At 30.5% G+C, this 15,713-nt stretch overlaps 2 protein-coding genes across 4 annotated transcripts in view; both read right to left on the bottom strand.

The window, feature by feature from the left end:
• Nucleotides 1-4,030: 4,030 nt before the first annotated feature.
• Nucleotides 4,031-7,280, bottom strand: LOC125065375 (ubiquitin thioesterase OTU1). The gene is made up of 4 exons (XM_047672943.1): nt 6,736-7,280; nt 6,479-6,651; nt 5,058-5,216; nt 4,031-4,777 (listed from the first exon to the last, which is right to left on the bottom strand). Exons 1-4 carry the CDS (start codon nt 7,121-7,123, stop codon nt 4,568-4,570), a joined length of 930 nt encoding a protein of 309 aa, XP_047528899.1. The 5' UTR covers nt 7,124-7,280; the 3' UTR covers nt 4,031-4,567.
• A 731-nt stretch (nt 7,281-8,011) lies between these two features.
• Nucleotides 8,012-15,713, bottom strand: part of LOC125065137 (tolloid-like protein 1) — a 107,656-nt gene continuing 99,954 nt past the window's right edge. For all 3 annotated transcript variants that reach the window (XM_047672595.1, XM_047672594.1, XM_047672593.1), the window contains exons 14-20: nt 15,418-15,593; nt 13,613-13,741; nt 12,926-13,152; nt 12,049-12,163; nt 11,384-11,564; nt 10,720-10,970; nt 8,012-10,069 (exon numbers count right to left, since the gene is read on the bottom strand). In XM_047672595.1, the coding sequence (XP_047528551.1) occupies nt 9,824-10,069; nt 10,720-10,970; nt 11,384-11,564; nt 12,049-12,163; nt 12,926-13,152; nt 13,613-13,741; nt 15,418-15,593 (1,325 nt within the window). In that variant the 3' untranslated portion in view covers nt 8,012-9,823. The remainder of the gene's footprint in view (nt 10,070-10,719; nt 10,971-11,383; nt 11,565-12,048; nt 12,164-12,925; nt 13,153-13,612; nt 13,742-15,417; nt 15,594-15,713) is intronic.

Below are 15,713 nucleotides of genomic sequence, written 5' to 3'. Positions count from 1 at the left end.
ACAAAAAAAAACACTATTTTTGTACGGAAAAAAGAATTGTTAGCAAACACACGCGTTAGTAATAAATTATAATAAGCTAAAGTTATAAAATTTATAAATTAATCAGTTACAATATGACTTCAGAACTTAATAAATTAAGCAAATAATTATAAATATGAAGATCAATAATATAATGTTGTCTGTGATCTTTATTGATCCCGCGTTCAAAGGTTGGGAAACATTGCTTTATTAAAAAAAAAAAAAACAATACCTATCTATTAGCTATGGATAAAAAAAACTTAAACAATAGTCCTACGCACCTCGCAAGCATTTTTACGAAAATTTATATTTTTTAAGATTTATCTCACAGCTTTTATCTTTAATATATTTTTTTTGCAATCAATGCAATATTAAATATATTTTTTTATTTAATCTGTCTATTTTTATAATAGCATTTAGTTTCGATACTGCTTTTATTTATGATGAGTGGTCGGTACTATATTGTTTCTTTATTCATTTTATAAATCATATCGTGGTTCCGACTGGTTTTATTTATTGTAGTTTCAAATCGAAACGTTAAATATGTTTCGTTATCTCGAATTACAATTCAAAGTAATATTTCTTGAAGGTTCTTAATTTGAAATGGCCTAAGTTACAAGAAAAACAAAAAACGTCATATCAATTTCGTAAAAAAAAAAAAACTATCTGTCAAATATGATGATAACAGAATATGTGATGATAATTTTATCCATGATGTTATTTTTATTATATAATAATAAAAGAAAACATTAAATAAATCAGTTACTTAAATATTGTTTCTGATATATTTTTTATTATAAAAGTAATTTAAAATTACCAACGGAGATTATTCACTGTTTCTGGGATATTATTATTATAAATGTTTCGCTTTGCTGTTCATTTCCAATTTCACGAGTTTGGGCACATCCACAGATTAAATAAGGAATCAGTAAAAAAAGTTTATAAGTATAAAATACTGCACTAATTTATGTAGATAGAGCTCAAGGTACGAGATTAATAAATTTTAGGATAAAATATAATGAATCAGTGAAAATTGTACATAATCATATTAAAAGTTAAATACATATGAATCTTTTGTTTGGTTTTCTTGTCGTATTAAACTATGCAAAACTAAAAAAAAAATTGATTTACCTAAATATATATATAAACATTATATCAGGGTTGTCATATTTGCTTATAAACTAAAAAGCGCGGGAATTTAAAAATCCTGCGCATAGTTCGAGAAAATAATAATGATAAATCTTATATTAAAAATATACGTAATAAAATATCTAAAAATAAAGACATGTGGATGGTCTGATGCACAATATATATTTTCCTTGAACAATGTATTACAAAATATTAAATATATATATATGTATAATATAATATATTGTCTATGAAACGTGCTGTGGAACGACGGTGTTGAAACTGAATTATAGAAATAAAGACAAGATGCCGATGTGACTAGGTGCTGTATTTATTGATATTGTACATTTTTTGTGTTGAAAATAAATATAATAAAGTTATTTGTGTTTCATTTCGTTTATGAGCTTAATAGAGATCTCGTGTTGGTATCAGAACCTCGTATTGCTGTTTGACTATTCTGTCAGACTTAAGAAGAAATATTATAGAATCAATTTTTTTTAATAAATATTTGAATTCAGCCGATATAATGTAACGTGATATTAGCATTTAGAGTATAGTAGTAGACAATAAAAATTAAATATACTCCTGTTTCCCGTCTATACCCACTCATCATAATATATTCTACCACCAAACAGCGATTCTTATATACCCGAGCGATTTGAAGGGTAAGTGATACAGTGTAATAGCAGGCAGTGCTATTTTGGGGCGGAGGCGATCACATACGCGTCCGCCGACCTATTTGAAATAAAAAATAAGTAGCAAATGGGCCACCAAATACATCCCAATGTACCAACGACCTTGTAAATATGTTATTAAGACTCTTATATTATACATAGCGCATATTATATTGGGTAGAATTTTGTTTTAATTGAAAATGATACAAATTGTGTGGAGCTATTTTGTAGTGTAGCCGTGATTAGACAAATTTATCACGAAAACAAAATTTAAATTTATTGTTATAATATTAGATAACAACTTTGTAAGATGTCGTAAATACTTGGCAAAGGTGACGGCGGGGCACGTACTACGCTACGCTTATTCAATTTCCAAACAGCAGATAAATGTATGTTAAAATTCTGTGGTACTATGAAATGGAAAATAAAAGGGTATTATTTAAAAAATCATTTATATTATCTCATCACATTCTATGAAATATCTTGTGTGAACAATTTTTGAAACAATATCTTAGTAAAATTGGCTGATAACTAATATTAGTTAACATGAAAAAATTCATATTCAAAAAATTCTTGATATATTTTTTTGTCTTATAAGCTTAAAGCGGTTTTGGCAGTGCTCTTTACAAAGATCATATTAATATTTACTTACATTTATATTTCCCAATTCGTAGTTTCAACTATTGAATCAAATTTCTTATCTAATCATATATACTATTTCTATAATTATTATGTAATTATTGATATATTTTAGAGACGCTAGTCAATAGTCCACATTAGTGATAACATCACAATCTCAATTCCTTAATTGTTTTTCATTTTAACATCTTTGTTTTACTAAATAATATAGACCAAAGAGAATATAATCAGATAACTGATTGAATGACAGCTGTATAGCCTATTCCAATGGAAGTAGGAAAAAAGATAAACAAACCTTAGATTTACGTATGTCATGCGATTTGCTAATAACTATACTATGCTGTGCACTACTAAGGGTTTTATGATTAATATATCTTTATTTATAATACAACAATATTGCACTTAACCATTTATTTCCACTTTAATTTTACTTACAGAATTCCGATAAGTTTCATAGACTTTCAAAATCATCAAATAATCAAGCTCTCGACCAATGATATTGCGTAAGTTTGCAGTCTAATGTTGTTTATTTGGCTTTTTTCCTGTTCTGATTGGAATAGAGTTTATGTTCAACAGCATGTTAATGGTATGTCTGAAGCATACTTTAAAAAAATACAACGTGGAACAAGGTCTTTTTCCCAAAGCAGATATTAAATTTAATAAATAAACATCAAGAATTAATATGCTAATAAAATATAGGAATGTGTAAGTACAACATTAGAAAATTTTCAATTCGATATTATAAAACTTCAATAGTTGTCACTTGTACCTACTTCTTAGGAATGAAATATCGCTCATATTTTAGTACAAAACTTAAAATCCTTTTACTTTAATAACGACATATACTAAGATATAATTTTAATATGTTTACTCTCTTCAAACCAGTGTAATAATTGTTATAATATTAGGGTTGCTGAAACTGAAATAGTCGTATTTTTTTAATCTTTACAATTCTACAAATACTATATTAAAGCTTATTATTGTTCGCCCAAAAATTAAAACTGAATTAACAAACACTAAATCAGGCGTCACAAGAAAGTTTTTCATTGCTTTGATGTTTTCTGCCTAATAATGAAATTCGATTCTAGTCACTTTTTTAGAATTTTTATTTCGACAATTTCAGATACGTCTTATCACCAATCTGTCACCAATGTGGTGACGTCACTATTGAACTCAGGACTCAGATTTAGACTTATCACTTTAGACGTATAAAGTATAACGCATGGTGTCGACAGACACCCGGTTGGAACGAAGTTCCTTTTGCTGTATAACCATTGAATACGTAAATATTATATAACAAACTCAATGAAAAAAAAACCACTTGAAGGTTTTTAACTCAATAATTAAATATTTCTTATTAGTTATGAAAATAAATATTTTATAATTATAAAATATGAATACGCGAGCTGACGTGTGCACCGCTCGTTTATACTACTGTAGAATATACAGACATCATTTGCTTGTAAACACACATACTATAGCAAGTGTAGACAGTCGAAAGTCTTACACTTATCTTAAAATGTCTGCAGTTAAGTGCAATAAGGAACTTCGTTCCAATAATTAAACACAAACAAGTTAAATTAATTTATTATACAAATAACTAACAAAAGGGTATTTAGAACTATTTAATGTCCATAGAAATATATAAAAATACATCATAATTAAGTTGGTGAGGATTTTAAAACCAAATGAAGGTGACCTTAAGACAATGAACAAGAGAAAGCGCTTTAATTAATTCGTAGGAGTAATTTTATATTAAATTTAATAGCTATGAGATAAGGTTCAAGAATTAAGAACAATATGTTTATTATTTAAAATATAGTTTTGGCAAGTATTTTTTTTTTATTTAACTATTGTAAACTTCATGGTCGGATGGTGTTAGTATTGTCACCATTAAATAAATTCATTTACTTTAAATATAAAACCCCAATATTAACGCTATTTAGAAATGTAGTTCTCCAAGCATTTGAACTCTGTAAAAATTTTATGGAAACTACAATTGTGACTTATTCAAGCTGCAGATCATTATAAAATGTTATGTAATTTTATCTAAGCAACATTAGTATAACAAGTGGATTTAGTAACAATCTCTTTGTACTCCACAATCGCTACACTTCTCCAAAGTTTGTATGCATAGTCTCTTTTGCATGTTTCTGTGCTTCTACTTGACCCGTCAATAATTTGTTGCAGATCATACATTTTAAGGTGAATTTGTTCAAATCGGTGAACTGTCGTGACGATTTTGCCTCGAGGGCTAGCTGCTCAGCCTCCTTATAAATATCCATGTCTTCTGCTGGAAAAACTGTTTGAATGCCACCCTGAAAGAGTAATGACAAGCTTTTATTTGACTTTATGTTGTATCTGTGGTTAAAAAATTAAAAAAAGGCTTTCTAGTCAACTTGTTATGGTTTTACACCTATATAAGTGTTATTAAATTGTTGTATATTTATTTATACAAGTATATATATACAGAAAACTCATCGTATAAGTTGTATCAATCTTTAAGTAAAGTCAACCAACTTAAAGCCAAGATATCAAAAACCTTGAAATCATGCTAATAAACATAGAAATTTGTATTAGATTACGTATCATACTCACATCTGATTGTTCTAAATAAAGAGGGTCATAGTGCACACCGTCAAAGAGAAGAAAAACTCGTTGACCATAATTTTTGTCTTCACCAAATCTGTTTATAATTGCATTAAGAGTGTCAACCACAGCCATTTCTAAACCATAGAATCGACTCAAGATTGCAACCTGAAATGTATGTAAAAAATATTTTATAACAGTTACAACTCATTTAAAAACAGAGATTAAAAAACAGACTTATTATTTATTTCAATTTTTCATTTCGTTACAAAAAACTAGAAGTATCTTGGTTGGTCTTTTCATGGGCGACATGAAAAATGGCAAAGATGACCCAGTGGTTAAAATATGTCATCCAATATCTATTTATACTAATATTATAAATGGGAAAGTAATTCGGTCTGTCTCTTGCTCTTTCAAGCCACTGGACTACAGTATTATAGGCTAGGCAGTACCTAGTATAGGCTACCTTTTCATGCCTAACATACATGCCTGATGACCAACCTCTAAAATACAAACAAATCCATGGGCAACAACTAGTTGGTACCACTATACTTTATTTGAAAAATAAAGTTACTATTTTTATTAGATTTTTTAAAAAAAAAAAAAACCTTTATTGACTTACACACAAAAAAAAAGAAAATACAAAAATGGATATAAAAACAACATTAACAAAGAAAGATATAATAATAAAGAAAAAAAATATATATAATGATTATAAAACTTGTGTGCAGTCAAAAGGAGACAGCTCAGGCTATGAGGGATTTTTATCCCTCTGCTGATTTTCAGCTTTTTACTGCTATGTATATCTTTTTCACTTTTTATTTTAATTGTATTTAAATTATTTTTGTAGCTTAAGCTGTGCATGCTGTGGTCTCCTATAATTGAAGGAGCACACAAATTGTAACCTATTATTTAATTATATAATTTATATTGTTTAATTTTAGGACTATGTATTTAGTGTGTATCTTATGTTGGAGACTCGTAAATTAAATAAAGAAAATAAACAATATAGTACCCAGATGCTATTATAATTTCCTATAAATAATAACATTTACGTCAAAGATAACTTTGGTTGTCAACACTATTAATTAAATAGGCTATGCAGGTGGTCTGGTATTGTTTGGAAATGGTTGTTGAACACGAGACAATATGATAGTTGTTGTTCATTGGGTTCTTAACATGAACTTAAGTATGTCAACAGATCCGTGTAACTTACACTGCATTAATACAAAGAGATTTGATATGTTTAGCGGAACATGTGAAATGTGTTTCCAAGAAGGTTATAGGTTCAAATTTGGGATTGTATTCTCATGATAGTGCAAAGAAGCAAATTATAGGATACACACATTAAAGTAACCAAAGATTGTTTTATTCTTTAATGGTTAGCACTATAAATTAATCTCTTATGTTTTAATTTTATATGTGATTACCTCAATAGCTCCACCCCAGGAGCTAGGCTGCTGTATCCAATCACAATATTCAGAATTCGGCTTGCCTAACATTGCCTCACTATATGTATCTTGATCACTAGCCACCTCCATGGCTATAATCTGACGCATAAGAGAATGCACTGATGTATCAACATTGCCATTTAATACAAAACCTGAAAAAAGATATGTATGCTCTATGTAATGTATGTAATCATTAGAAGAAGAAAGGGTATATTTAAGGATTTTCTTTTTGTTACCTATGCTAGTAAATAAACAAGAATTATCAGAAGGAACAACTTTTTTCATTAAAATTCCTGGTCTGCATCCTATAGTTTCGTGTGATATTCCATTCTCTATAGGTTTAGTGACGTCAGATTTCACTACACTTGGCGCTGATGGGGCAGATTTCTCTTCGATAATCAACGTTTCACCAGTCTTTAGCCCGATCTCACTCAATGTCTTATTGTCGTTACTAATATCTAAAGGTTTGGGCGGATAACCACACAACACGCAAATTCTCTCACAGCTAACCTCCGATAGACTGGAGAGAAACATTTTTAATTCACCCACAGTACTTTCAGAGGTCAAATCTTTCAATATATTCTGACCGTTTTTACTTTTAACTTTAAATGCTAGCGATGCCATTATTAAAAATATATCTCTTTGTTTAATACAATCTAATTGATAATTTGTAACAGTTCGTCAAATTGACGCAGATAAAAAGTGGTCGAAATAAATAAATAACATAACGTTACGTATAAATAGGCGATTGACTTTTTTATAATGAGTAGTGACAAAAGCAAAAGTAAAACAAAGTGACAGCCAACAATTGACTTTGATTTCTAATTTTATACATTGCCATATTGAAATTTCGTCGACTGCCAACCAAGCACAGAAAAAAAAACGTGCAAAAATAAAATAAACTTATTTGAAGTAATTATGTTCAAGTATTTTGAAATTGTAATATTAAATGATGAACAGAATCAAATTTTCTTTTTCATTTCATTATACATCGTCCATGTATGCTCATATAAGCACTTCTGTAAAATGTTTCTTCTATTAAAGAATCGTAAAGCTACTACCGGTTTCAAATGGATACTCTTTTACGTCACTTATTTTATACAGCGATGTTAAGCACAACAAGCACTACCCTAGTGATGGTACTTAGTATCCTACTAATGCCCGGTATACTTTGGTAAATAGATGACGGTACTGTTGTAGAGAGAACACGTCTGCTTTTTTCGTTACGTTCTTATGAGTCAGAAATTCGTCCATGTAGGTTTTCGTAAAAAATATATATATCTTACCATGCTCACTTATAGCTGACCATGAAAACTCAGAGGTGCTTGCTAAGATCCGAATCCGTGTCATGCTATCCCCTCCATAAAACATCTCGGCGGCTTCAAATGTTAGTATAGCCGTTAATATATTTCATTGACAAGAATGTCAATTAAATTATCACAGATGCACATATCAAATGAAAGGTGTAAACTGTTATTAATTCAATAAAACAATAATGAATTTTCACAATAATTTTAATAAAAATAATATAGTTTTGCTACATAATATTATAAATATTTCCGCGTTAAGTTACAAAACACTAACTTATTTTACGCTAGTTTATCAATAAGTATCATTTTGGCACACATCATTTAAGTTTCCTTTCATCATCGCCATATTACGATAATAATAATAATCATAAAAACTGTTATTAGTAGGTATGTATCATAGTAACTCGCTATCGCGCTGTAAGCCAAGACGATGGTGCGTATCCATAGACTACCAGCGCGGCTTAACAAGTATGATTTAGATATCAGCATTAAAGACTCGCTGCCTGAAGTAACAACGTCAGTAGGGTAACAACGTCGGTAGAAAAACAGTGTGCTGATTGTCGTTTTTTGGGGACATACGCACTAATTTTACACATTAAATTTTGACTATTGAAAAACTTTATTTTTATTTTTCATTCTTTTTAAATGTTTTCCCCTGTTTCCTTCTTTATAGTCAACAAGTGTGAAGCGGCACTATGGCGTTCGATCAACGGCGTCCTGCTCCCACTTTTTGTTGCCACGTGGTAGTTAATCTTCAATACTATTAGCTAATTTAAATATAAATCTATTCACTCAAGGAAGCGAACGTTAAATTAATATTGGCGAGCATTAATATGAGTTGGCGTAACGCTCTGCTTACAAGATGTCTTAGTGTGCGTGAGACAACTCAGAGTAAAGACAGCAAAAAAATACAAATTATATTATATTTGTTAAGTTTATTTTTTACTCCACTTTTTTGTGAATGAATAAATTTATACCTACCTACATTGTTTTATATAATTTTTCGCATTTTTACCGTTATGCAATGCTGCTTATCATTACGTCTTTGGTTTAAAGTGTACTTATTAATTCTTTGTTTATGGCGTTTTAAGTTCGATTTGAATACATCCAAACTCTAATATATAGTACGTAGTCCAATTTAAATGCTAATATCATTATTTTGATATGACTTGTAACAACATTTCCATCTACAAATATATTAAATATAATCTTAATTCTAAAATGTATTGTCATATAAGTTTCATCCTAAATTGTGCTTTTTTTTAATTGAAATAAAATATTTCTAAATGTAGAATGAATCATAAAATCTTGTAAGTACATTATTTTCATTATTTTTGAACTTATTAGTAATAGTTGTAAGATATATTATGTATATATGGAACTGTAGCATAATATCAACGAACTGAAATAGTTTATGTCTTTGGTTTGTTAACTATGGATTATAGAGCTGATAAAGCGAATTGTCAAATAAAAATAGGAATCACTAATGAGTATAATTGGTAACTGCTATTAAGTATAATACCTACATAACCCTACAAATAATTTATTTACACTTACACTCAGTCATATCAAATAAACTCAAACATTAATTACAGTCGCTAGTGGAACTTCAATCTCATTTTCAAATGCTACTATTAAAATATAAAATTATTTTGATTACATTAAACAGATTTTCAAGTGGCAAAATATCAAATGGTTTAATGTAATGGCAATACAGAAATATATGGCAAGTATAAAGGTGGGTACACATATGAATATCTGTCTAAGGCAGTCAATTTACATAAATGCATGTAAAAAAGAAAAAGAAGCGTTATTTTTACTTGGTAGTTTTTCTAGCTATAGGTTAACCAGTTAAAAAAAACAAAACAAAATAACTGAAATGTTTACAGTTACGAAATAAACTGGCTGCTAGTATTCAACTGAAAAGGTTCTAAAAGGGATTGTTTTCCAGTTTGAACCGGTTATGAGCATTACGATGCAGTCGTCTGTGTCGGGTGTGTCGTAATGGCCACCGTCACGTTGGCCGACGGACGAATCTTGGTAAAGGAGCTCGTAAACCCCTCCTACCTACAACTAATGGAGGCATTTGTTCATCTTCCTCCTCCTCTATATCTTCACCGCCTTCGGAACTGTCTTCACCACTCCATAATTCTGGTTTCACTGCTTGGTAGGAGGCTGAAAAGCCCTTGAACACTATTGAATCGTCTGTTCGGAATTTCACTAATAAGGCATCTGTCGTGGAAACTATCTCCGGCGGCATCTATTGAGAAAAATATATTTTAGTAAATAAACTTGTATAGATTTTACTATTTGAATAAATATGAGTTTGATATTTTAATAATAAAAAAAATGGCTCATTTATGCTAAGACAGTATCTTCGTCTACAAATTTTCTTATGCAATAAATATTGTTTCTGAGTGGTTTAGCGCATTTATAGGCTTCGCCCCAGATTGGTTAATAGGATGTGGCTTGAGACATATTTATATCATGCCAAATTATTGGCTATATAATGTAATGATTTAAAAAAAAATACGCTTTCATTAATTCCCGTTAAGCAAGGTAGAAGAATAATATTGAACCATTCACCCGCTCTTCATTTGTTCTTGTCGTTATTATACTCTTGTGTCAAAAGGGTTAAATAACAAAAATTGTGGATCAGAGATAAGATATAAATTCATCAAAGCTAATATAAGTAATGACTCAATTAGCGATAAAAAATAATCTAAAAGACAAAATTGACAGCGAAATATTGGTCTTTACTGTTTCTAATTTTTATAATAACAAAAATACCTTACTGTTTTAATAATAGCATTTTCAGCTGTTTGGAAAATTATATACGGGTTGGGCTTTATGTATGAAAACCCCTGTTTGAAGGATAACCTATATAATTTACTTGGCAAATATTTTTACCTTTGTACCACAGAAACTGCCATAGTTTCCAGCACTGCCTTCCAAGCCACCGAAAACTTGCACGTAATCGTAGCCACAGTTGTCTTCGGGTTCCAAGTCGAAAGTTAAGAATGTCAGTCTGACGAACTGGCCCACTGGCGCAACAATACTCCAATCACATCTTGAACGAGATTCATACGAATCATGCCCGTAGCGCGCGTGAGAATATAAATGCTTAACAGTTTCTGATGCCGCCAGGTAACCTCCACATGCTGAAATAATACAATGAAATTTTATTTGACTGTTGAATGCCGCAACGTCATTTACTAATCTTTTAACTATACAACTATTAATCGTATTGATCTTATTGGACGATAAATTTTAATAAGGATTGCTTTATTTAGTAAGTAATAACAATCTTTAAATTTGCTTGTAACTGGACGAAGTCCTCGATTTGATTTAGCAACACACGTAGGAGATCTCCATCCAAAATATGCAGGTTTTCAAACGATGATATCGTTTAAGCTCACGAAAGAAAGTGGTGCTTGTCTATATTTAAGCCCACCATCTTAATGAAAATTCGTTAAATTTCTCAGACTTTCGTTCTAATTGCTATTACTATAGTAATTATTATTACCATAGCTATACATGTGTTAATAATAATACTTGCAATATGAAATCGTACCGGTTGAATACGTTGCCAAAAATCCTTTCCTCTGCACTGAAGCGTCTGATTTGAACACAACGTACATTTGGTTGTAGGAAGCAACTACTGGGTGTGGTAGCTTACTTCCACAGAATCGTCCCAATGTCTTCTCATCAGCGGATGCTCCGTCATAGATCGTTACGTGATCGTATGTGCATTCCTGAAATAATACCGTCACTGAATCAGTAAAAATTGTTTACCATACGTGGCAAATACAGGTGATGATAAATTGCGTATCAATATTTCGGGTTTAATTTGCACATAACTTCACTGAAGATGAGGTTACAATTTCTTCTAAAACTTGTAGGTTTCTTTAAGCAGCGTTGAAAAGTTTCCATTAAATATTTAGGTTCGTATTTTTAATAGAAGTAATGTTTTGTGTGAGCCGCACCTCATAAAGATTAAATAACTGGACTATGCTATTAAACAAATTTTATCTCATTTTTGACAAATCACAACTCTTAATCTCGTTGAATAGGTTAACCATCATGCAGGTAGAGTAGTTGGTACATCATTTATGCACTTGAAAAGCCGCAATCTTTGGATTACAGCGTTGAAAGTACAATTTTTGCCGCCTTAGACTTAAAAAACAAATATAAGTGATATTGCTTATAGGTATTATATGTCAAGAAAACTGTAATCACCTGGTGTGGCTCTAATTCGAAGACGTTAAATATCAACTTGATTCGATGTCCAGGAGTTGTAGAGAACTGCCACACGCAATCTTTTCTTGAAGGATATGTGTCCGGATAGTTTGGACTAAAAATAATATGTTTTGTTTTACCAATAGCTTAGAAAATAAACATTGAGAATAATAATCACTAAAGTTTTAAATATTATGATAAATATTGGGACAAAATATTCGATGTATGTTGGAAAATTCTTGCAATTCATCTATGTACAGTCAGAGTAAGAAAACCTTCGTCAGTTTTCAAATTCATTCCTTATCAAGTCGTAAACTCTTAGTACATTTTGAAACTAAAGCATTAAACAGAAAACTGCACATAAAATTAAACTAACATAGTACGATAACTAGGTTCAAAATAGTGTACATTGCGACCCAATATGTCATACTCCATCGGTAAAGCAGATTATCGCGCATACTGAGCACACGAAAATAGACCCTAAGGTGACGAACCTTTTCTTACCCCGACTGTACATCATCAGACTAGTGCAATTGTTTGTTATAATACCCTGTTTTTGTATTATACTGGCTCACTTTTTCTAATGGAAATTACCAATACATATTAAACTTTAATACACGTAAGTATTGTCATATTTTTATTTAATACTGATGCAGATTAAGATGGAAACGAGCTTGTCTAGGACATGCCTAATTTAATACAAATTTGTACACTCCCGGAATATACCAAAAAAAAAAACACAAATGTCGTGAGGAAATTATTGTGCGATATCGTATGTGAAGTTTAGGCTTATTCAGAAAATTTTTCAAAGAGTTCCGAAATATTTTTTTCCAATAAAAGCCGAAAATATTCATAATCGGTGACAAAGTAGACTTACCTAAAAATAGTGCCGTGTGGATGTGTGATATCATGTTTGCAGCCGCCTTCCTTGCAGTCATGTTTGTTCGGATGGAGTGTGAACCCGCTATGACATGCACACTCGTAGCCACCTAGTGTGTTGTGACACTCGTGTTGACATCCGCCATTATTGTCTGCGCATTCATCAACGTCAATGTAATACGTGGCAGCGAATCCTGAATGATGGACTGAGGTGTCCGAAGTAAACTGAAATATAATGGCTTATATTAAAATGATTACTTGTATAAAAAGATCCTGTAACATAGGTTATTATTACCTTACGAATTAAAGACTGTATTTAGATTTGACAATAATAATTAAACATATTTTTATGAATGAAATTTGGTTTGAAATATCGTCAATGTTTTATAACGGTTTGTTTCTTTAAGTGATAAAAACGGAAGTTCAATCCGGGATTATTTATTATAATTTACATTTCGAAAAAGTGGGTAGCATTACATTTAATTTAGCGTTATTTTCTTTGATTGATTTAAAAGTATTTGTTAAAGCCACCTCATATAGGTATATATTGATGAGATTTGTTTATGAAATCCTTTTATAGATTACATGGAATGGATCAAATTTAATTTCACTTCTGTAAAGTCTTGATAAATCCAGTATACTTGTATTTTAATGGCGTGAAATTAATTTATTGCAAATACTTTACCTGAACTCTTAGCACGGATCCATCAGACGTGACCGGTGGTGGCAGAACTGAACCACAAAATGCCCCATGCCGTCTCAATACGTCATCCCCTAGTCTCGAATGTACCGTGACACTGTCGTATTCACACTCCTTAAAATAAATATAAATAAATTTAAATTAAATATACTAGTAAGACAATCTTGTGAAAAAGGTGCCTTATATATATGATGAGTAATTCAGTTTGCATCTTCTGTATGCGAGTAAAAACAAGCGATAACTCCTTAATATATTTAATTAGTGTAATATTTGTACTCTTGAATCAGATCGCTGTTCTTTCAATTGATAGCGATGTTTAAACATATTTATCTAATGTCTTTCTTCTTCTGGACTGATATTTATAAAAAGAAGAATCGATGACGCGGACATCCAGGAATGGGTAATATTTCTTACAGCTTAAGTGTTAACGGGGTGATGGGGACAACGTGCCATTAGGTGGCCCATTTGCTTGTCCGCCTACCTATTATATATAATTATAATGAAATCAGATCTTGACCGACAAAGTCGGTCTAAGATCCTAATTATTCAGTCCAGTTCAGTTCCATCTTTTAAGCGAAACTTTTTTACCATCAGGTGGCATTTGCATGTCCGCCTACCGATTTTATAAAAAAACTTACAAGGCATTTAGATATTGACCGACAAAGTCTAAGATCTTAATTTATTAGTTCAGTTCCATCTTGTAAGAAGAATTTCAAGCGGAATCACCTCTATATTTTAAAAATAAACTCAATATATGTCTTGACTAGTATTGAGTTCCAAAAATATCTGAATTCCACGTTTATTTACGCAGACTTATTAAATAAATGGGCGTAACATAAAAAATGGCATATTCCTTTTTAAAATATAGTACAAAAATATTCCATAAAATATTTATACAATTTTATTCGGCTGTTTATGGGACATACAATTAAAAGGTGTGTTATAGCATGAGAATAGGTTGTTAATCATTGGTGTAAATTACGTATTCATTATAAAAATGAATAATATGTACTGTAGTAATACTCTCATTATACCAACCTTATATTTAAAAATATATTACTTTTAAAAATGCGTATAAAAACAAAAACAAAATCATAATTATATCTAATTTGGATCTACGTTGATACAGATTTAGTTATATAAATGGACTTAAATAACGGACGTTTCAGTTAAAACTTAGAAATATCTACTGACTAGCTTTATTTTTTATCTCTCCTATAAAATTATATTTTCGTTTACTATGCATAATATGTTATAAATGCTTTCATACTATTCAAGCATCACATAGATTTCTAGTCTCATAAAATATAAATTTCAATTGGTATGGCATTAATGAAAAAATTCTGATAGCTTTCACTATTTTTTCCATTACTCTACCGAATTTATCTAACACAGATTTATTTGCTTTTGATAAGCTTTGTAATAAAATTTGCGAGTTACGTTCCTTCGTTATGCTCATATTTCACATACACTGCGAGTGCGCAACGTGTTCGTTCATGACAATTGCCGTCTATTATACAAATTACAACTAGACCTTGCCCTAGAGATGGTCACTCTAGTTTAATACAGTCTGATGAAGATTTCATTAAGTCTTACAATTGATGTAGGATTTTATCAAATGTTTCTCATATAAGATAGGAAGTATTTACTATCAAAAAATATTTATTAATTCACAAATTATTATGATAGTAGTTGGTTATGTTTATGGGATATACCCAAAAAAATTAACTCACAAATTTTCAGTCCAATGTTTTTCTGTAATAATTTAAATGAATTTAATGATGTCATACCTGGTGATACATATTGTTGCTGCCTTCCAAGTCGAAATGTGTGAAGTTAAGAGTGATACGATGTTGTGGCTGGGCGACGATCTCCCAGAGACAGTTCTTGGATGGTGGGTAAAGGTCAGGAAAAGATGGTGATGTTATTGTACCATTTGGACCGTAAAGAACACCACCACAGGCATCTGTAAACGTATGAGTTTTGTGTAAATATGAATGTAAAAATTAAGTAGAGACGTTTTTGTTTGGCCGCAAATCATAATTCTTACTAATCTAAATGATAGGAACTATTTTTATTAATAAAG

The sequence above is a fragment of the Vanessa atalanta genome, chromosome 7 (genome assembly GCF_905147765.1).
Source record: "Vanessa atalanta chromosome 7, ilVanAtal1.2, whole genome shotgun sequence".
NCBI classification, from domain to species: Eukaryota; Metazoa; Arthropoda; class Insecta; order Lepidoptera; family Nymphalidae; genus Vanessa; species Vanessa atalanta.
The sequence above is the reverse complement of the archived record's forward strand: the minus strand, read 5'-3'. Positions and strand labels throughout refer to the sequence as shown.

Bases quoted from the DNA above. Each gene is read 5' to 3' on its own strand.
- LOC125065375 (XM_047672943.1), bottom strand. From the start codon at position 7,123: ATGGCATCGCTAGCATTTAAAGTTAAAAGTAAAAACGGTCAGAATATA. The intron at 5,217-6,478 runs GTAATCACATAT...CATACATTTCAG, and splicing joins CCTGGGGTGGAGCTATTGAG to GTTGCAATCTTGAGTCGATT. The intron at 4,778-5,057 runs GTGAGTATGATA...TTACTCTTTCAG, and splicing joins TTTATTTAGAACAATCAGAT to GGTGGCATTCAAACAGTTTT.